At 35.2% G+C, this 22,500-nt stretch overlaps 2 protein-coding genes across 4 annotated transcripts; both read right to left on the bottom strand.

Annotated features, from left to right (window-relative positions):
• Window positions 1-3,548: 3,548 nt before the first annotated feature.
• Window positions 3,549-4,038, bottom strand: LOC137616626 (pseudohemocyanin-2-like). Its single transcript, XM_068346529.1, has one exon. It carries the CDS (start codon window positions 4,007-4,009, stop codon window positions 3,653-3,655), a length of 357 nt encoding a protein of 118 aa, XP_068202630.1. The 5' UTR covers window positions 4,010-4,038; the 3' UTR covers window positions 3,549-3,652.
• A 222-nt stretch (window positions 4,039-4,260) lies between these two features.
• Window positions 4,261-17,325, bottom strand: LOC137616621 (hemocyanin subunit-like). Of its 3 annotated transcripts, none has more exons than XM_068346524.1 (3): window positions 17,180-17,321; window positions 5,238-6,761; window positions 4,261-4,796 (listed from the first exon to the last, which is right to left on the bottom strand). In XM_068346524.1, the coding sequence occupies exons 1-3, from the start codon at window positions 17,241-17,243 to the stop codon at window positions 4,357-4,359; spliced, it is 2,028 nt and encodes a 675-aa protein (XP_068202625.1). In that variant the 5' UTR covers window positions 17,244-17,321; the 3' UTR covers window positions 4,261-4,356. The 3 variants fall into 3 exon arrangements, with proteins under 3 accessions (XP_068202625.1, XP_068202624.1, XP_068202626.1); XM_068346523.1 differs by lacking the exon at window positions 17,180-17,321 and adding an exon at window positions 7,864-8,021; XM_068346525.1 differs by lacking the exons at window positions 4,261-4,796; window positions 5,238-6,761 and adding exons at window positions 13,293-13,848; window positions 14,268-15,791 and having other exon boundaries at window positions 17,180-17,325.
• Window positions 17,326-22,500: the final 5,175 nt, after the last annotated feature.

Raw genomic sequence — 22,500 nt, 5'->3', positions numbered from 1 at the left:
AGACTCAATGGAAAAAAAGTTTAATCACATTCTTACTGAACACGGGATTTACGATAAGGTTATCTTGATAAATTCAGATAAATCGAATGAAATTCAGGGTCAATGGATATCAGAGCAGGCCTTAAATTTACATTTTCACATTAAGAATATATAATTAACTTTATTCTCAGAAAATTCAGAAATGACGTCATCTGACCAGTTCATCCAATAGCTATAGTAAAGTTTACAGAGAGTTAAGCATTATCTATACATTGCATCATTTGCTGCCTGATTTTGATAGATATAAGTTCAGATGGTTAATCGAAATAAATTGATTAAATTTTTTACACGGGCTATTAGGTGCTATATTTTTATAATTAAAAACATTAATATTAAGTGATCTCTTTTTCATTACGTGGTTACATTTAAAAAAAAAACTACTCATATCTTTAGGTTGTTCTTTTCAAAAAGGGGTGACATTTAGAAATAGTTTAGAAGCTGAGAGAATACTAATTAACATGGAAGGTACATATTCTTTGAGGTGCCTGGGGTGTAGTACTAACCTCCCTTTAACAGATCAGCCATTCTTACGTTTAGGCAGTGTGGGTGTGATAGCGAGCGGCACCAAATGCCCTCGAAAATTGGATTTAAGTAATATGAAAGGTATAGGTTTTATTTCTATGCCAAATTATTATGGACACCACACTTAATCCAAATCTGCAAGGTAAAAATGGAATTTATAGCGGAAAGATCTCTTGAGAATTATGTTAATTTGAACTGATTAAGGTTTTAATTAATATGAAAGGTACAAATATGGAACCAGATCAGAACTCTAGTTGAGAATCACGAGAAGAAAAATGACAATTGTGATGGAAAGGTCATGTAAATACAGGACAAAGGTCACTAGTTATGTCGAGAACTAATTCAGTGTGGGCCTATAGGCTGGCTGAGTAGAGTTGTCTTATGTAGGCCTACATTATAAGTTAGGAGAGGCAATGGAAAAGCTGAGACTATAGAAAAACATTTTTACTTACAATACACCGCCAGTCCCATGGATTAATAACAGTATTCGTTTTTCAATATTGATTACTGATATGGCTACATCCAGTTGCTCAAATGAACATACCGAGGGTGCTAGGGGTATATCCAGTTGCAATAAATTTGTTTCAACCGATACTGCAGATACAACCAGAATATGCATCCTCCATGTGGATTAACAATAAAAAAAATAAACAAGTGGACATTATGCTGCTCAAAAAGGAACAGTGGACATCAGTAGCTGAAGCTGCATCTTGACGAACGCAGATGAAAAACTTTGTAAATCCAAGTACTGCCATGTAGTTCAATCATTTCCTACCGAATTAGACACGACATGGAATACAGAAACATTTCTACTGAAGACACACCCAGCTCAAAGCATCTATGTTCCACTACAGAATCATCCCCAGCACATGCATCTACATCTGGAAATTTCCCTAAATATGGCTTTTCTGTAATAAAACAAGGAAAAAGAAAAGTATTTCAGAGGAAAGATTTAGGGCTTGTGGAACAAAGCAAGCTGAAGTGACGATGAAGGCGGCGGAAGAAGTGAAGAAAAGTAACAAATTCCGCGCTGTAATATCGAATGTTGACTTTGCAGTGAAAGAGGTCTTGTACCATTACAGTTGTAAATTAGGCTATATATAAAACTCCCAAAACCATGTCAAAGTACAGTGAAAAGACTTAGCATGGACTTGAAGGTGGCTATTCGTATATTGAGATGTTGGACAATTTGAAAAAGACAACTGAGTTTCTGACTTCGGTATATGCTTATTATGTGGAGATATGTGGAGAGATGCCTTGACTATACATGAGAAATTGATTGAATACGTTGCTTTGTACATCAATAACCTGAAGCAACAAACTATGAACGTGGATGTCATACAAGAAACCCCCATCGTGACACAAAAATGTGCCTTAGAGTGTGGCCAACAGCATGTTAGGTAACATAAGACCTAACTACAGCCAGGTCAGTCATGCAGATGCAAGTAACGAGTTTCCAAGGTACAATGATCTATTTGTAATGTTGGGTCATCGACAAGTCTGAAGGTCCAAGGATTCTCATTGAATCCGACATGTTGGCACGGGGCTCATTGAATCGTATGATAATAGGGAAACATTTCAACAAGGGCAAACGAATCCATCCCATCCTGGCATTGTCATTAGAGATTCTCCTTTTTTAGGGATCACGTGAGACAGTTGATGAAAAGGAAGAACTTACAGTTTTGTTGTGTTTATTCAAAAGTGTTCCAGATAATAAAAAAAACTCTAGATGCAGACACATGGTGTACCATAAAATCTTCAGATATATTTACCTCATGCATTACAATGTACGAGGACTGGGGCACACGGGGCAACAGCACACCTATGGATTACTTATGTCAACTATACCCATAACTTCCGCAATCTAGAACGTGCTATCAGGATAAATGCCATTGACCTACATATGCTCTTACTCCAGTTATCCAACTATTCTTCTCACCAAATCATATCAACTATTCCCGTTGCTTATTCAAAGTCCAGTTGGACTTAGTAAACATCGAAAAAACAAACTCTGGCCTTCACAGTCTTTTATGAAATGGTGCCATCACTGTCAAGAGTAAGTCCTTTTGCCGAAGTCCAGTCGATCTAACGTTGGATTGATTGATTGATTGATTGATTGAAAGTTTTCAGGCATCCTGTCTAACGTTGGAATAGACGGTAAACACATACGCAGGTTCTAGACGCAAATGTCTGTTCTGCCACCAACAATTACAGTGCACGCCTTGGATGGATGATAACCAAGTCTGCTCATGCTGCCATCATAGTTGCTGTCCAAGAGTTGACCAGAATGTTAAACAATGAAGACTGAACTGCAGATTTGTAAGCTCACGAATCAAGATGGATCCTTCTGACCTACAGAAGATAATTGATCAGAAAAAGGGAAGCTGCAGTCTCTTTTGAAAGACATTTGAAGTATCCCCAATTTTGTTTAGTATCAGAACAGGGAAAGTGACTAGTGGACTATTTTATTTTATTTTCCACATTCTCTCTTTCTCTCTCTCTCTCTCTCTCTCTCTCTCTCTCTCTCTCTCTCTCTCTCTCTCTCTCTCTCTCTCTCTCTCTCTCTCTCTCTCATATATATATATATATAAATATATATATATATATATATATATATATATATATATATATATATATATATATGTATGTATATATCTATATATAAGTATATATGTAAATATATATAAATATATAAATATATATATATATATATATATATATATATACATATATATATATATATATATATATATATATATATATATATATATATATATACATATATATATATATACATATGTATATATACATATATTAGTTCTTATTGACCAACTAATTACCACATGAGTATAATAATGACATGATTTCCTTTATTCTTTAAATTCTTTGTTAAGGTAAATTAACTGTTCTTAGCATAATAACAAAAACATCGATGTATATTCCAGGATTATAATTGCATAAGAAAGAAAAAAGGTAAGAATCAAACATTGTGTTCATTTTGCAGTTTGCTATATTCTATGTTCTTATTATATCATAAAAGTTCGTTTTTCTCATTTGAGTACATTAGCCATGAAGGAAATAGGCGATGCTTCTAGTCATGATGGTGGATATGTTCTCCATGGTTGTAGATTTTAACCAGAGTGTGATGGAAGTTGGTGACCTGTTCGTAGATGCGTTCATCTTCAACATGGCGATCGAAGGGGTAACCATGAGGCCTCTTGTCGGGGTAGACTCCATGAGAGCCGTAGTGCATGAACCCTTCCTTGGTGTGAATATCTGGAATGGCAGCGTCTTTCTCACCGTCAGTCACACAGACGTACAGATCGAATTCCACGCCATTTTCGTTACCTTTGGGAAGGAGGAAACGATTTGGCACGCCTACAGCACTCTCGTACTCGTGGAGATCAAGGTCTCCTCCGCTTGAAAGGGCAGCTTCGGTCTTTTCCATGAGGGTCTTGAAGCTGGGGACATCAGCTACTACATATATATATATATATACATATGTATATATACATATATTAGTTCTTATTGACCAACTAATTACCACATGAGTATAATAATGACATGATTTCCTTTATTCTTTAAATTCTTTGTTAAGGTAAATTAACTGTTCTTAGCATAATAACAAAAACATCGATGTATATTCCAGGATTATAATTGCATAAGAAAGAAAAAAGGTAAGAATCAAACATTGTGTAAATTTTGCAGTTTGCTATATTCTATGTTCTTATTATATCATAAAAGTTCGTTTTTCTCATTTGAGTACATTAGCCATGAAGGAAATAGGCGATGCTTCTAGTCATGATGGTGGATATGTTCTCCATGGTTGTAGATTTTAACCAGAGTGTGATGGAAGTTGGTGACCTGTTCGTAGATGCGTTCATCTTCAACATGGCGATCGAAGGGGTAACCATGAGGCCTCTTGTCGGGGTAGACTCCATGAGAGCCGTAGTGCATGAACCCTTCCTTGGTGTGAATATCTGGAATGGCAGCGTCTTTCTCACCGTCAGTCACACAGACGTACAGATCGAATTCCACGCCATTTTCGTTACCTTTGGGAAGGAGGAAACGATTTGGCACGCCTACAGCACTCTCGTACTCGTGGAGATCAAGGTCTCCTCCGCTTGAAAGGGCAGCTTCGGTCTTTTCCATGAGGGTCTTGAAGCTGGGGACATCAGCTACTGTGACTGATGAATCGGTGGATTTGCGGACGATGTGGTTGTCTCCAGCGGATACTGTTCAAAGAGAAAACGCTTGGATAACAAACAATAGAGAATGAATTGTCTAAAATAAGAAAAATCTATTGTTAGACATCAACAAACATAAGGAATAGGGAAGAATAAAGTAGACGATCAGTTTTACTAAAAATTATTGTAATATATGAACTGTAAACACTTTATTCATGAAACAATATTACTTTCACATAAAACAAGCATTTATGAAAAAATCATTAATAATAAATACTGCAAAAAGCTAGCAAAAATATATTTTATTATCCTTTTATTTGAATAAATTTTCTTTTAATGCAAATCAAACACTAGAAATTTATAAAAATATGGGGAAATTATATATACCTAAAGTATATACACTTACCATAATCTTATTCATGATGGAAATTACTTAAAAAAAATTACTGTAATGAGAGAGAAAGGAAATAATGTATTATAAATACTAACATTTAACCCAAAATTTGTCGAGTTCTATTGCCTGCCACCTTGCATCATCAAAGTTGAATTCTACACCATTGTTGTCCTTATGGGGCCAAATGTAAATTCGAACAGTTGCCAAAGTATCTGCTCCTTTGTCGTTCTTAATGTCAATGTTGTAGGAGAATTCCTTGTGGTTCAGACGAGGAACATATGTATCGATGTCAACATCTGGGATATCTTCAGTGTCATCCACAGCATTGATCAGACTGTATTCAAAGTCTTCGAAGTAAGTCTCCAGTTTACCATCAATAGCAACATTTGTTACTTCTACTCCTTTAAAGTCTAAGTCCTCAAAACTGTAGCTAGGTAGACTGTCCTTGTGCTCTCTGAAGATGTTATCCATGTATTTGTGAAGTCGGAAGAAACCTGGATCACGAGTGGCAGTTTCAAAGTGTTCCATTACACCTGGAGGCATGTTGTACTTTCCGTGGGGATCTGTTTGACGACCAAGCATTATATGGGCAGTGTTGTGGAGAGCTCCATAGTACTGAACATTGGGACTGTATAAAGAGGACTCAATAACATCACCAAGAACATCTATTCCATGCTCATTCATGATATCGATATGAGTACCATCTTCTTTGACGATATATCCGTGAGCAATAGCATCTCTGATACGGCTTTCGTAGATGACCATATCTCTAACTCTAGCAACTCCATCAACATCTTCGAAATGAATATCATCAGGACGAGATGGGAAAGCTCCTCCGTATTTGTAGGAAGTATGTGGAGCAAATCCATCATGGATAGGTTTCTCCCAGTGAAGTTCTTGTACTGGCTCCAAGTAGTTGGAAATTCTCTCAGCATCAAAGCGAACAGCAAGCTGGTTATGTACCCAGAAGAAGTTCTCTCCTTTGCGGTCAAGCTTATGAGAATAAGAATCCCTCCACCAGAAGGGGAATTCCAAATGCCAGAAAACGTGATGGGTGTTCATGCCAATGTCTTCACCAAAGTAGGCTACACGTTGTTCCTTGTTCCTTGCTGTACCAGTGAATGAGGATTTGATTTTGGTAGGAGTTTGCCTCATCTTGGCTGCATAGGCTTCTTGAATAACCTCAGTGTTTGTGAACATGTGAGGAGTGACTTCATAGAGTGGAGGAAGCACGACATGTTCAGCCAAAGGATGATGGATGGCGCCAGCATAAACTGCATACACAAATTCTCCCTCGTTCATACGTTCACGGAAATAGGCAGCATTTTTGACAATTGTTTCCCAGTCTTTGCAATGCATGAAGACGTCGAAAAGCATCAGAGCTTCCTCACGTTGTCTTTCGTTGAAGAGGGAGAACCAATGCTTCTGCTCCAGCAGTCGGTGATCTTTCAGCTCCTTCATGAGACGGTGGACTGCTTCTCCATCATCTGAGTAATGGGAAGTGTCGGCCTCTGGGTCAAAGGTTTTGGCGTAGGTCTTGTGAGTTTCATCTCGAAGGTGCTCGTTCACCTTCCACAAAAGATAGTTCACATCATGCTGCTTCTGGGCGTTGGAAGCATCTGCAATCGGAAATATTTACAAACGAAGAATAAAAAAGAAAAAACTTGAAACATTAGATAGATCTTTCTCATTTATATCTTATTAAAGTAATAATAATATTCAATTAGTTTATTTTAAGTTTTTAAATTTCCCTTGGTTTTTTAACATCCCCTCCATATTTTGCAAACTGGTATCCATGAAAATTCTATAATTATGTTCCTTTTTATTTTGTAAAAAAAAAAAAATGAATAGTTTTTTGATAGATGATAAATATACGCAAGAGATTTTTTTTTGTATTTTTCTTCTTTCAAAACTCATAACTTTATTTGCCCAAAAAATATCCTCTTCTGGTTGACAATGCGTTAAGCATTTACTTCAATATGTGTCATTGATAGTTAACATGATATTCCTTTTCACATTCTAAATTGAATATATTAGTGATTATAATGTTTTCGTCTAATAAACTTTCCAGATACAATAACAGGAAATAATTATTTATTTTTTTCACTAAACGAGAATTTTCCTAAAACTGAGATTATATGGTAATTGATTCAAGTAATGAAGCTTAATATCATAGATCGTTAAAATGCCGTTCAAGTAATTTGGGTAAAAATTGTTATTACTTTTATAGGTAATAATATTATAGCGTAATGATATTACGGTAGAGATTATCATAAAATCTACAGAAAAATGTTCTCGGACATTGATAATGTTTTTTTTATCATATTAGATGAAATTTTAGAGTTAGAAATAAAGTTTGTAACAAATAACCTTAACTTTTCAAGTATATTCATGCATTGCAAAAATGTGTACTTTACCCACAACTTCATGCGGTGTGCAAATTACTCATTCATCTCAATAATGTGTATTATACTGCTTTTCTAGATCTACATTCATGAGAAAAGACCCAAAATATCTAAAGATATTATGGATATAACTTTTCCTAGTTCGAAAACAACTACTTATCAACATCTGATTTGTAGGTCTGTTGTATAGGAGATGATATTAATTTTAAGTATAGATTATTCAATAATTTATATAACCTTCATCAAACCAGTAGAACATTTGAATAATGTTATTTCACAAAGCAAATAGTAAGTATGCAATGGGGACTTTACTCACCCGCAGAAGCAACCGAGAACAAGGCAGCCCCGACCACTGCCAAGAGGAGGAGAACCGACTTCATGATGACTGGGCACAAGGATGGTCAACTGCAGGTGCCTTTATATATCAGCGTGGGAGTGGTGGCTCCTTTTGTCCCACCCACCCCACACCCCATCACCAGACTGTGAATAGAGATTAAGTTGTTGCTAGCAGAGGTCAGTAAAAGAAATATTTCGTCTGATAACTTGCAATCAATTAGATAAGGCTGATGTTTGTTGAAACGCCTTGCAAAGGCACAGTTACTTCTTCTATTACCGTAATTTTTCCCATTCGTATGAGGTAACATGGTTGCCTTCTATATATATATATATATATATATATATATATATATATATATATATATATATATATATGTATATATATGTATATATATATATATATATATATATATATATATATATATATATACATATATATATATATATATATATATATATATATATATATATATATAAGTATATACATAAATATATATATATATGTATATATATATATATATATATATATATATATATATATATATATATAATATGTTTTCTTTGTAATGAGGGTGCTTTTATATCGCTAATGATGGAATGATGGTAATTTTGTCACAGTAATAAATAGCGAACGACAATATAGTGTGTTAGTGATTACCTCAGATGAAGTGAATATCATTAGGGCTTTATCATCGAATTTGCATTCCAACAAATCTTGGAGGAGGTACAAGGATTTTTGGATATCTCAATGACTTTTTAGCCTATCCCCTGAGACTCCATTTGTTAGTAGAGCGAATTAGTTTCTTTAGAGAGTTTTAATGATCTCGTCTAACTTATTCTTGAAGTCGTTTACCGCATTACAGTTTATTACATCCACTGGAAGTCTGTTCCATATGTTCGATATATCACATGTAAATAAATTACCATACATACATATATATATATATATATATATATATATATATATATATATATATATGTATATATATATGTATATATATATATACAATATATATATATATATATATATATATATATATATATATATATATATATACCGTATATATATGCATATATATGTATATATACATATATATGTATATATATATATATATATATATATATATATATATATATATATATATATATATATATATATATATATATATTTATATATATATATATATATATATATATATATATATATATATATATATATATATATATATGCGGTTGTGTGTATGTGTCTTTATGTGTGTTTGTGTGTTTGTGCATAACAGCAATTAGACCGAATTTGAGAAAGCACTAAAGAAAGGAATAAGCTTTAAATTGCTGAAAAGATGCCTTGGAACAGGGGGCCAACCTTTTCTTGCTTTAAAGGATGAAAAAAAAAAATATTGTCAACAGTATAGATGGAATAATGAAAAATTTAGAGGTCTCCATACAATGCTATATAATAGTGATATAAGAAATAACTTTGCCTATAGAAATAATGAGATACCTGAGCCGGTACCAAACGTAGCAGCAGGAGAAGTAAAGAAAGTATTAAAAAGCATGACAAGAGTCAAAGCTGCCAGAGATGGCCTAACAACGGTTGGATGATAGATAGAGATTTCATAGTAGTTAAACTCACTCAATTTTACACCAAATGTCTGCAAGAATCCTCCTTACATATAGCTGGGAAAAACTTTATTATTATAACAATTCACAAAAAGGGAGACACAAAAGACATGAAGGGTTAGCGCCAAATAAGTATACCCTCCGTAATATATGAAATATTTTCAGACACAGTAGGCCGAACAGAAAGACAGCTAGGCTTTAATCAACCAAGAGAGCAGACAGGCTTTAGAAGTGGGTATTCAACCATTGACCATATTCATGCAATTAACCAGCTTTAGTGAATAATGGGAGGAATTACACAAGATGATGGAAGATTTGAATAAAGAAAGCAGACATGTAAAACTAGAAGTGAATATCAGGAAAACTAAGATAATGTTCAATGAAAATGTAGAGAGAAAACAAATAAGCTTTATGGACGAACCTCTTGAGACTGGTAATGAATATTCGGTGTTAGGACAGACAGTAAGTGTTTTCCCAGACACAAAACCGAAATTTAAAGAAAGATAAGCATGGGATGGAGAGTATTTGGTAAACAAAAGCAGATTATGATAAGTAAAATACCACTTTCTCCAAAAAGTAAAGTGTTTAATCATACGGTCCTACTATTATTAACTATGCATCAGAAACTTGGAGCCTTACTTAAACCTTAGAACATAAGTTAGTAGCAACTTAAAGAGCTATGGAAAGACTCATGAAGGGAACAACACTAAGAGACAGAAAAAGAGTACCCTTGATACGAGAACAAGATAAACTAGATATTCTAACAATATGTAAGAAAAAGAAATGGACATGGGCAGGATATATTATGAGAATGTCAGCTAACATATGGATATTTAGAATAACAAAATGAGTCCCTAGAGATTGCAAAAGAAGCAGTGTAAGGAAGAGAAGACGATGGATTGATGAATTAAGGTGTAATAAAAAAGTTGGTTTGCATAATATATGCACAGTTCTTGAATAAGTCAACTGAATTGTGATTTTATATCAACAATCTCCATGTATGAATATATAAAGAAGATCAGATATTCAATTTTTTTTTCATTATATATTAGTATTTCTATGAAGAAAAAGACATCTTTGCCATTTTAAAACCCTGGAAAGGTAGCATTGTGTCAGATCCGCACCAAAATGCTGTGCAAAATGGTTTTTTTTTGTTTCTGTGCATATCTAAAAACCTGTTACCTTAACTAGGGTAAGTCACACAATTGCAAAAGTTTTGCATTTCTCATTACTGCATTATTACTCATTGAAGTAATTTTTATTGTGTCTATCGGTAAATATGAGTGAATGGTGTAGCTACCTGTACCAATCACCATATTGGATCGTAGGGTAGCTAAAATGTGATTTTGAGGCTAATTTCTAATATTCTATTTTTCTCTATTTTCAGAGTTCAGCATGGCAAAGGGAAGTCTGATGGAGAACAAGTATTTCCAGGTTCTTTTCGTGAGTAGCGATGAAGAAGAGCCTTGTACAGTGACTTTGGAGGCAGACGGTGTCCATGACCATCTGCACGACACCCTAACTTGGCAGCGGGAGGAATACGGAGCCCAACTTTTGGCTGCTGAGCCTGAGGAAGAATTAGCTGATGAGATGCAAGATTTGGCAGTCTCGCACACAGTTCATTTGCCTTCCCTTGCTCCTGGCCTTCTTCAGCTGCCCTTGCAGCATCTACTGCTCGTCATGGGACTTCTTTAGCTGTTCCTGTGCCTTCTTCAGCATCTTCTGGTACTTCTTCAGCATCATCTTGGCCTTGTGTCTTCTGCTGCGTCTCCTGTGCCTCCTTCATCGTCTCGTGCTTGCTTCAGCGACTCTTGCGGGTACAGCAGCTGTTCCTGTTCTTGCCCTTAGTCCGGTGGAGGGGTTTTGTCTGCGAAGTTCCATAAGCCTACATGTAACTCACATGTCAACTACGTCTGCAATCAGTGCCATCGTGCTTGGTAAGTTTCAAGAATTAATCTTTTTACCAGTTTATACTTAATAATCATAATTTTTTAAAATTTTCCCCACATCTAGGGTCATTATAGAATCCTTTTGCAAAACTTTATGCATATCCATCAATTATTAGCACTCTAAATATGCCTTTCTCTTGCGTAAATTGCACGTGGTGAGGGTACATAGAAATTAAGAGATTTTCACTAGTTTATAGATACTACATATAAAGTTTTTAAGATTTTGCCATCATCTAGGATTATTGTAGATGGCTTTTGGAAATTTCATCCAGATCTGATATATATTACTGCTATAAATATTGCATTTCTTTCACACCAAAACTTTTAGTGATTTTGTATATAAAAAATTAACAACTTTTTCTTTCCTTTACAAATTTTACAGTTTCGCTCTAATCAACAATGTTTTTACAGTCAACCCAGGAATTCTTTTACTTTCAAGAAAACGCTCGTTATTAGTGCAGTTTTTTATTTTCAAATGTACAGTGCCTGATATTTGACCAAATGTCTCTTTTTATACATTTTTTTTTCGTAATCATGTGAGTGAAGTGTTATTTTTACATTCAGCGGTTTTTCTCCTTCATCAGTAGAACGTAGAGTCTTTATATTAGTAAATAGAAAAAATGGTCATAATGGTAACTGGGTATTAGCATCCGAAGTGAAGGTAGCAGATATGACACTAACCGTAGCCGGAGAGTTTTTCCACGCTGCCTGTATAGGATTAAAGGCCTTTTTTTTTATTGTAGTGGACAGGCAGTAGTAATAAAAACCTTATTTAAATTTCTGGCAATGCTTATAGTATCAATATCACTTTACAAATACCGTCTTTCTCTTCTTGATGAGCGATTATTTTTCTGTGACCCTATTTGGACAGTAAAAATTTTTTTTAACTTCATCCGTCGTCTTATCTATATTATCTATATTTTGAAGGGAATTTTTTCTCAATAGAAATTTTCTTATGAAGATATTGAAGTTAGATAACTTCGAAAAAATAGCCTTAAAAGATATATCTGCTTATCTCAGTTTGTGTAAACATGGTAAATAACATGTCAAGATTCTTGGAAGCTAATCCCTTAAAGGAAAGTGAAAGTCCATCTTCATGAGCTGGGTGTCATGTTCTTAATCATCAGCTAATGAGTTCATTTCACAATAGTTCACAATAACTTGGCGCAGTAGAGCAGATTGCAAATCTTGTCGTAGACTGACGAAAAGGAAAGATCCATGAATAATAAGAATTCATAATAAGTATCGAATAGTAATTTTACGAAAGCAAGAAAAATGCGCCGAAGATAAATATTTCAATTAACGAAAATGTATAATTTTTATTGCCATTATTATTGTTATCTAAATGATCATTGATATTGCTGATATGTCATCATTCTGGCTTGTTACATATTTTATGTTTTATTTTTCCACTGTATTTTATTCTTTTACATAACTTTTCAAGTTTACTGAATTAATTTTCTTAGAGCCATGGAGGATATGAAAGAATAATTGTATTTATGTGCTTTGTTTAACATTTCTGATTATGGTAATCATATTATTGATGTTCCAAACCGAAATACTATTAGAAAATGAGAATACATCATATGGACTTCTATGATGACTCATTTTGGTGAAAATACACTAATAATCTGGACAAAAGGTTTAAAGAAAGTACCTAACAATTAGGCCTACGTCTATCAGATGCTAATTATTTATCACGCAACCATATGGATAAAGAAGTAACGCAACTTCCATAATTTGTTTTCCTAATATCTTGTGATTCTAAGTTATCTTATCTTTACATAATAACAGAGCTTGAACGTATATCTAAGGACTATAACCGTATCAAAACAAGTAATGAATTTAACCTTTTATTGATCTTGCATTTTGTTACATTGTCTATTCATCTTAAAACCTGAAAGCTAATTTTTCTCATATGAGTACATTAGCCATTGGTAGAAACAGGCGATGCTTCTAGTCATGATGGTGGATATGTTCTCCATGGTTGTAGATCTTCACCATAGTGTGATGGAAGTTGGTGACCTTTTCGAAGATGCGTTCATCTTCAACATGGCGATCGAAGGGGAAACCATGATTCCTCTTGTCGGGGTAGACTCCATGAGAGCCGTAGTGCATGAACTCCTCCTTGGTGTGAATGTCTGGAATGGCAGCATCTTTCTCACCGTCGGTCACACAGACGTACAGATCGAATTCCACGCCATTTTCGTTACCTTTGGGAAGGAGGAAACGATTTGGCACGCCAACAGCACTCTCGAACTCATGGAGATCGAGGTCTCCTCCGCTTGAGAGAGCAGCTTCGGTCTTTTCCATGAGGGTCTTGAAGCTGGGCACATCAGATACTGTGACTGATGAATCGCTGGATTTGCGGACGATGTGGTTGTCTCCAGCAGATACTGTTCAAATAGAAAACACTAGATTATTACTTGAATTAAACAATTATAGATTACCTGTATAGAATAATAAAATCTTTTCGTATCGATAAAAAATAGGGAAGAATAGAGTAGATAATCAGTTTTTCTTAAAATACTTGAAATGCATGAACTAATATTGTTTTCACATGAAACAAGCGTGTATAGTAAAACATTAATTCATGTTACATGCTGCATATAGCTAGCTCAAATATAGTCTGTTTGTATTTGAATTAGATATTTTTTTCTAATGCAAACATTACACTGAAATAAACAAAAGGGAAAATTGTTTTGAACTAAAGTAAATAAAGTCACCGTATTCATATAAATGATGGACATTATAAAAAAGAAAATTTAATTACTGTAATGAGAGAGAAAGGAAATAATGTATTATAAATACTAACATTTAACCCAAAATCTGTCGAGTTCTATTGCCTGCCACCTTGCATCATCGAAGGAGAATTCGACACCATTGTTGTCCTTATGGGGCCAAATGTAAATTCGAACAGTTGCCAAAGTATCTGCTCCTTTGTCGTTCTTAATGTCAATGTTGTAGGAGAATTCCTTGTGGTTTAGACGAGGAACATATGTATCGATGTCAACATCTGGGATATCTTCGGTGTCATCCACAGCATTAATCAGACTGTATTCAAAGTCTTCGAAGTAAGTCTCAAGTTTACCATCAATAGCAACATTAGTTACTTCTACTCCTTCGAAGTCTAAGTCTTCAAAACTGTAGCTAGGTAGACTGTCCTTGTGCTCCCTGAAGATGTTATCCATGTATTTGTGAAGTCGGAAGAAACCTGGATCACGAGTGGCAGTTTCGAAGTGTTCCATAACACCTGGAGGCATGTTGTATTTTCCATGAGGATCTGTTTGACGACCAAGCATTATGTGGGCAGTGTTGTGAAGAGCTCCATAGTATTGTACATTGGGACTGTAGAGAGAAGACTCAATAACATCACCAAGAACATCTATTCCATGCTCATTCATGATATCGATATGAGTACCGTCTTCTTTGATGATGTATCCGTGAGCAATGGCATCTCTGATACGGCTTTCGTAGATGACCATATCTCTAACTCTAGCAACTCCATCAACATCTTCGAAATTAATATCATCAGGACGAGATGGGAAAGCTCCTCCGTATTTGTAGGAGGTATGTGGAGCAAATCCATCATGGATAGGTTTCTCCCAGTGAAGTTCCTGTACTGGCTCCAAGTAGTTGGAAATTCTCTCAGCATCGAAGCGAACAGCAAGTTGATTGTGTACCCAGAAGAAGTTCTCTCCTTTGCGGTCAAGCTTATGAGAATAAGAATCCCTCCACCAGAAGGGGAATTCCAAATGCCAGAAAACGTGATGGGTGTTCATGCCAATGTCTTCACCAAAGTAGGCTACACGTTGTTCCTTGTTCCTTGCTGTACCAGTGAATGAGGATTTGATTTTGGTAGGAGTTTGCCTCATCTTGGCTGCATAGGCTTCTTGAATAACCTCGGTGTTTGTGAACATGTGAGGGGTGACTTCATAGAGGGGAGGTAGCACGACATGTTCAGCCAAAGGATGGTGGATGACGCCAGCATAAACTGCATACACAAATTCTCCCTCGTTCATACGTTCACGGAAAAAGGCAGCATTTTTAACAACTGTCTCCCAGTCTTTGCAATGCATGAAGACGTCGAAAAGCATAAGAGCTTCCTCACGTTGTCTCTCGTTGAAGAGGGAGAACCAATGCTTCTGCTCCAACAGTCGGTGATCTTTCAGCTCCTTCATGAGACGGTGGACTGCTTCTCCATTATCTGAGTAATGGGAAGTGTCGGCCTCTGGGTCAAAGGTTTTGGCGTAAGTCTTGTGAGTTTCATCTCGAAGGTGCTCGTTCACCTTCCACAAAAGATAGTTCACATCGTGCTGCTTCTGGGCGTTGGAAGCATCTAAAAAATGAAATGTTTAAAAACATACAGTAAAAAAGATAAAACTTTAATACTTTAATAGATTTTCCCCTTATTTTTAATATATTAATAATAACATTTAATTAGTATTTTTTAGTTTTATTGTATCATAATGGTTTACCTTCACAATCCTGCAAATTGGTATCCCCAGAAATCTTATAATTAGGTTCTCTATGATTTTGTGAAAAAAAAAAACACAATAATATTTTGGTAGATAATAGTTATAAGCAGTTAAATTCTTTTCATATTCTTCTTGTCTCAAAACACTCACTTATGCTTGGCTTAAAAGATAACCTGTCTTTTCGTGGGATAACCCTTAAATTCAAAATGTGACATTCATTGTTATCATGATATTCCTTTGTCATATTTTATATCAAGAATAATAATTATTACATATTTCTCGCCGAAAAACTTTCCACACAGAGAAACAGGAAAAAACTATTTTTGTCAATAAGCGAGAATTTTCCTAAAATGAGACTATATGTTAATTGTTTCAAATAATGAAGATTGATATCAATGACCTTTCAAATGTCGTTCAAGTAATTTGGGTAAAAATAGTTATTAATTTTACAAGTAATACAATTGCAGGTTAATGATATGTTCGTAGAGATTACCGTAAGATAGTTAAAGAGAAATTTTCTCTGATATTGATAATATTCTTTATTATATTAGATGAAAATTTAGAGCTAGAAATAGAGTTTGTAACATTTAACCTTAACTTTTCAAGTATATTCATGCATTCACAAAATGTGTACTTTACTCACAAATTCATACGGTGTGCAACCTTTTTTATTTAGTCAATTAAATAACGTGCATTAGACTGCTTCTCTAGATCTTTATTCAGAAGGAAAGATCCTAAATATCTCAAGACATTGTAGATATACTCACTAGTTTGAAATCACTACTTTTGAACTTTTCAACACCTACTGAATTTTAGGTCTGATGTGCGAGAGATGATATTATTTTTAAGTAATTTGGGTAAAAATATTTATTACTTTTATAAGTAGTACAATTATAGGATAATGATATTACGGTGCATATCATAAAATCTAAAAATCTTTTCTCCGATATTGATAATATTCATTGATATTAGAAATGAACCCTTAGAGTTAGAAATAGAGTTTGTAACAAATAAGCTTAACTTTTCAAGTATATCTAGAGACAATATAGATATAACATTTCTTAATTTGAAAGCACCCCTTTTGATCTTATCAACATCTGATTTGTAGGTCTGATGTACAGGAGATGATATTATTTTTAAGGGTATATTATTCAAGAATTTATATAACCTTCATCAAACCAATGGGGAATTTAAATAATGTTATATTACACGAAGAAAATACTAAGTATGCAATGGGGACTTCACTCACCTGCCGAAGCAACTGTGAACAATGCAGCCCCGACCACAGCCAATAGGAGGAGAGTCGACTTCATGATGACTGAGCACAAGGATGGTCAACTGCAGGCGCCTTTATATACCAGCGTGGGAGTAGGGGGGCTCCTTCTGTCCCACCCACCCCATACCCCATCATTTCCTTGAACTGTGAACAGAGATTAAGCTGTTGCTAACAGAAGTTTCTAAAACAAATATTTTAACTGATAACTTGCAATCAATTAGATAAGACTGATGTTTGTTGAAAGGACTTGCACAGGTAGTTACTATAACCAGGTAAATGTCTTTATATATTCATAGTATTTTTCCGTTAGAAAATTTATATTTTTTCCTCTAGTCAGTTTTTAATGATTCAATCTCGTATTGTTACTTACTCCTGTTTTATTCAGTTGGATTCTACATTTTTCCTCTTTTCTCTCGCCTCGTACTCCTTCCTTTACTAGCATTATTTGTTTCTGTTTCATTTCCCTATTCATTCCTTTAATCAAGTCGAATTAGAAAGCATGTCATGTTACATAATATTCTAGTTTTAAGATTTGTTAGAATGTAAACTCGACAAAAAGTAACAATTGTATTCACTTAATTTCAGTTGATTACTGACATATAAGTAATCACCCAAAATGATTTTTTTAGAATCTTCACTACGATCGAAGAAAACAAAATAATCTTTTTGATGATAGAAAAAAGTCATTACCTTGCCAATCTGTCTGCAGACAGATGAAGCAGAATTTTATAATGCCGGGAACAATTTATTCCGCGAGGTTGTTAAAAGATATGTCTTTATCCAGTTTTAAAGATTTAAAGGTCGTTACGAGTGACAGAGGTAAGGGCAGTGAGAGTACCCTATCGAGCAGGACAATGCCCTGGAGACTGACCATAGATACATATGATCAGCACCCAAGCCCCCTCTCTACCCAAGCTAGGATTAAGGAGGGCCAGGCAATTGCTAATGGTGACTCAGCAGATAGACCTACAGGCTCCCTCAAACCCCCCATCCTTTACTCACAAGGATAGCAAGTTTGGAGCGACTAAATAAACTAACGAGTTTGAGTGGGACTCGAACTTTAGTCTGGTGTTCAGTAGTTAGGGACGCCAACATAACCCAATGGAGGAGATGGGCTTAATGATTAGACACTTACGTCCGGAATCTAAAAAATGGGTTGTAAGTATCAAAGAATCTAATGTAAGTAATTCTCTACGGTGTTGCGATCGGATTTGGGAAAGACTAGATGACTGCTTTTCATCTCCTGAAATTATTGAAGCGTGTGAAAAAGGAAAATTGCACATTTTCCTAAAATTGGTAATAAAGATAACAAAAGGTTGTATGATTTTTGTGATATTGTGTTGGAAGTTGAATCCCTTAAAAAAATATGCCATTACCTTAGTATGCTCTCATATTTTGATACCTCATCAGGTGTCATCTACATTATCAGTAAGCTTTCTTTTGGCCTACAGAAGTGGACCTCAAACGCTATTGGTTACAAAGAGGCATTCACAGCTACCCGATCCACCCTTTACTTCTTTTCTAAATTTATTAGGGATATGGTCAGAATGAAAAATGATCCCGGTTTCTGCTATGAAAGTCTCACACCTGAAAACCTTAGAATTACTTCATCATACACTGAAAAATTCCTTTTTTGAAAGGAGTAAAGAAATACGGTCAAAACACTAGAACTAATCATTCACAAAGCTTTACTAATGAAAAAATCTTATCGGTATTGGATATATCATCACTCTAACTCTCATTCACTGAACTTATGTAAAAAATAGATCCTTAACTTTATCTAAAGTAAAATATATATTGCTCAAGAATAATAACTGACTTAAATGTTTTAATTCTGATCACACCCCTGATAACTCTAGGCAACCTATCTATTGTGGTCTTTGTAAAGATTCAAGTGACGTCCCAGCATTACTGAGAGCACTTTAAATCACCCAGTTTCAACTCTAGACAGAGTCCAACATGGAGGGGAGCTCTCCATGGTTAAATCGTCATGTATGCAAATCTGTGGCAGCCCCTGCGCTAGCAAGTCTTGTACTACAACTGTGCTTGCAATGGCTTTCCTTAATAATCGTCCAGACTTAGGTATGCTTTCCTATGCTATCATAGATGACTAAAACAAGTGCTCATTAACAAAGTCAAAGTTCTTTGACATTTTCAATGAATGTGGGTCAGAAATTCAGTATTCATTGTCTACATTTGCTGGTATCACCATTGCTTCTGGTAGGAAAGCTACTGCATATATTTATACCTCTCCGCCGTTATTCCAAATATGTACTGACTTTTGTCTGACATCAATTCATCCAACCTCACTTCGTCCACATAGTTTAGTGTCTTTTCGTCCCATGAATTTGTTGTCCAACGACATTTGGTCCAAATTAAAAATCGTTCCTATACAAGAATCCTGAACAAGAATTTGACGGATCTCCTCGAAGAATTTGAGTTATTTAAACTTAATTAAATCTGAATACCTGAATACCTGAAAGGAAGACTTAAAAATGTAGAGAAAAGAACACATATGGTTGAGTTCATGATATAAGTTTTTGATCATAGCAACGCTTAGATAGCCCTCTCACTGTCAACACATGAGGAGTGTTGGTGTATTCCTCTTTTTGGTGTTTATAACCAAAATACACTAGAAAAGATTCGTGTTGTCTTTTATTTCTAAGCTAAATTGCATGGTGTCTCACTCAGTGATATGCTATCAACTAGACCAGGGTTGACCAATAACCTACTTATCCTTTTATGCTTCCGCCAGGACTTTGTAGCGGTAGCTGCTGATATAGAGCAGATGTTTCATAACTTTAAAGTAAGCAAGGACCACCATAATTTTCTGAGGTTGTTTTGATAACAACCATGATTTAGACTTTATTGACTGAATATTTATGGAAACATTCCATCCCCGGCAATAGCTACTTATGGGCTATACTTGTCTGTTGAACATGCAGACCAGGATGACCAAGATTACGTCAATCATAATCTTTATGTACAGTAGACGATGGCCTAGTGTCAACCCCGATGTTGGCATGGCAACAGATCTAATTATCAGAAGTAAATCAGCACCCGAAGGAGGAAACCTGCGGCCCCATAACATTGTCTCTGTTAAGAGCCTCCTTTCAAGACTTCAATCCAATGATCTCTCGGAAGGAGTTAAAAATAAAAATTTTACTTCTAGTTTAGCCTATTTACAAAGTAGTTTTGTGCTGCTTTGGAATATTAATACTGATGTATTACCTACAAACTTTGAGATGCTCACAAACATTTCACTATTGGGGGAGTATTGGCTACCATCAATAGTTTTTTTTATCCAAGGGGTTTCATTTCAGCCATCATAATTAAAGAAAAACCTTTCTTAAGAGAAGTGGCTTCTCTTACTCACGACTGGGGGAACCCTTGGCCGATGCCTACTATGAGAAATGGACATCTTTGAAAATATCCTTGTGAGAAGTAGCAAAGGTAAGTCTTCCCCGTAAATATGTACACAATTCATTATCATAATAACCCAAGAGTGTTGATTTTTAGACATATTTCCAGATGCTTTAAAAGAAGCCAAAGGTGTTGTTTCTTATCCCAAACAAATCCGTTCTGACAGAGGTAATACTTTTGTTGGTGCTGTCAATGAATAAAGGCTCGAAAAAGACTTTGATGAAGTACCAATACAGCAGTTCTTACCAGAACACAACTGCGTTTGGATATTCAATCCTCCACATGCCGGAATACACAATAGGCATTGCCCATAGAATTCTAGATGTAATGCAAGTGAATCATAAACATAAGCAATTAACTCACGAGGTACTTGTGACCTTTCTTGCTGAGGTCTGCGTGATAGCCAAATCTCAGTCTTTCGTGCTTGTCTCAGTGGACCCAGAAGATTCTTTTGTTCTCTCACCATCGGTTCTGTTTACACAAAAACATGCAAACATAAATTATTCCTTCTAAGACATTTACCAGAGGGAAGCATACAGGTCTAACTGGAAAGGTGTGTAGCTCCTTGTAGTAGAATTCTGTAAGAAGTGGGAAAAGGAGTTTATCTATTCTTTACAATTTGAAAAGAAATGGACAAAGGTTATGCATGATTTCAAGGCAGGGTAAATTGCATTGTTAAAGAATATGGATTCTCTCAAAGACCCCTTGGTGTGGTTGAAAGATATTTCCTAGGAAGTGATGATCTTACCAGGAAAGTGGAAGTATGTGTTAACAAGGACAATAAAACTTCCTTCTTGTCAGACATGTAACCAAATTGTTTCACATTCATTGATTTCTAGTTAAATAATAATTTCACAGCTTATTGTAACTTTTAATATGTATCAGTGCTTTTTTGTGGCGGAGGCCGAATGAAGATCCTACATCCTTCAATTTATTCATATATGAATATATGCACCTATCTATTTCTACATACTTTTCTTCCACTGCTACTATTTAGCACTGATGGTTTTGTGATTTGTTGTAATTTTCCAAGGAAATTAGGAGGGGAGTGTGCTGATATATATGTAATGTGTATTCCTGCAAATAATGGCTATGCAATTCAGATAATTTTCCTCTTATGAAACTTTTTTTTTTTTTATGAAAGTTAAGTAAAGTGCACAAGTCTCCTTTCATGGGTTATTTTGTTTATTTTTTTGTAATGTCTGTTTGTGGTCCTACCCAAAATGTGGTGTTACTTATTTCCTTTTCTCTATTTCTTTTTTTTTCTTCTTCTCCGCCGTTATCCCTACATCAAGGGATCGGTTGCCTGATGTGCCTTCTCTATTGCCATCAATCAAAGGTATTCTCTTCCACCAAATCTCTTCTCTCGATATCACCTTTCACCTTATCTTGCCATCTAATTCTCTGCCTCCCTCTTGATCTGCTCTCCATTACAGATTCCTCCTAAGCCTTCCTCACACCCTGCCCACCATAAATCCTTAACACGTGTCCCGCCATCTCAGTCCTGACACTGTTATTATCTCAATAATCTTCATTACTCCTGCCATTCTTCTTATTTCACCATTTTCTAATCTTTCAAACAGAGATATTCTCATAATCCAGCTTAGCATTCTCATCACTGTTCTCTCAAGCTTTGCTTCCTCTTTTCGCCTTAAATCTCAAGTTTCTGATCTATACATTAACACTGGTCTTATTACTGTACTATAGATCTCGACTTTTACCTTGATTGACATTTTCCTATCCCCTACCACTCATGCTACTCCCTCCACTTTCCCAATGCTGCCTTTATACTATTCTCAACTTCAGCCACACATCGTCCCTCCTGATTTATAGTAGATCCCAAGTGTCTAAATTGTTCTACCTATTTTATA

The sequence above is a fragment of the Palaemon carinicauda genome, chromosome 22 (genome assembly GCF_036898095.1).
Source record: "Palaemon carinicauda isolate YSFRI2023 chromosome 22, ASM3689809v2, whole genome shotgun sequence".
Lineage (NCBI taxonomy): Eukaryota > Metazoa > Arthropoda > Malacostraca > Decapoda > Palaemonidae > Palaemon > Palaemon carinicauda.
Note: the sequence above shows the minus strand (reverse complement) of the source record. Positions and strands in the feature narration are given on the sequence as shown.

What these genes read in the sequence shown, in the direction of transcription:
- LOC137616626 (XM_068346529.1), bottom strand. Translation starts at nt 4,009, where the DNA reads ATGGAAAAGACCGAAGCTGCCCTTTCAAGCGGAGGAGACCTTGATCTC.
- LOC137616621 (XM_068346525.1), bottom strand. Translation starts at nt 17,243, where the DNA reads ATGAAGTCGACTCTCCTCCTATTGGCTGTGGTCGGGGCTGCATTGTTC. An exon ending in GTTCACAGTTGCTTCGGCAG is followed by an intron (nt 15,792 to 17,179) that starts GTGAGTGAAGTC and finishes TTCATTTTTTAG; the next exon opens with ATGCTTCCAACGCCCAGAAG. An exon ending in CGACAGATTTTGGGTTAAAT is followed by an intron (nt 13,849 to 14,267) that starts GTTAGTATTTAT and finishes CTATTTGAACAG; the next exon opens with TATCTGCTGGAGACAACCAC.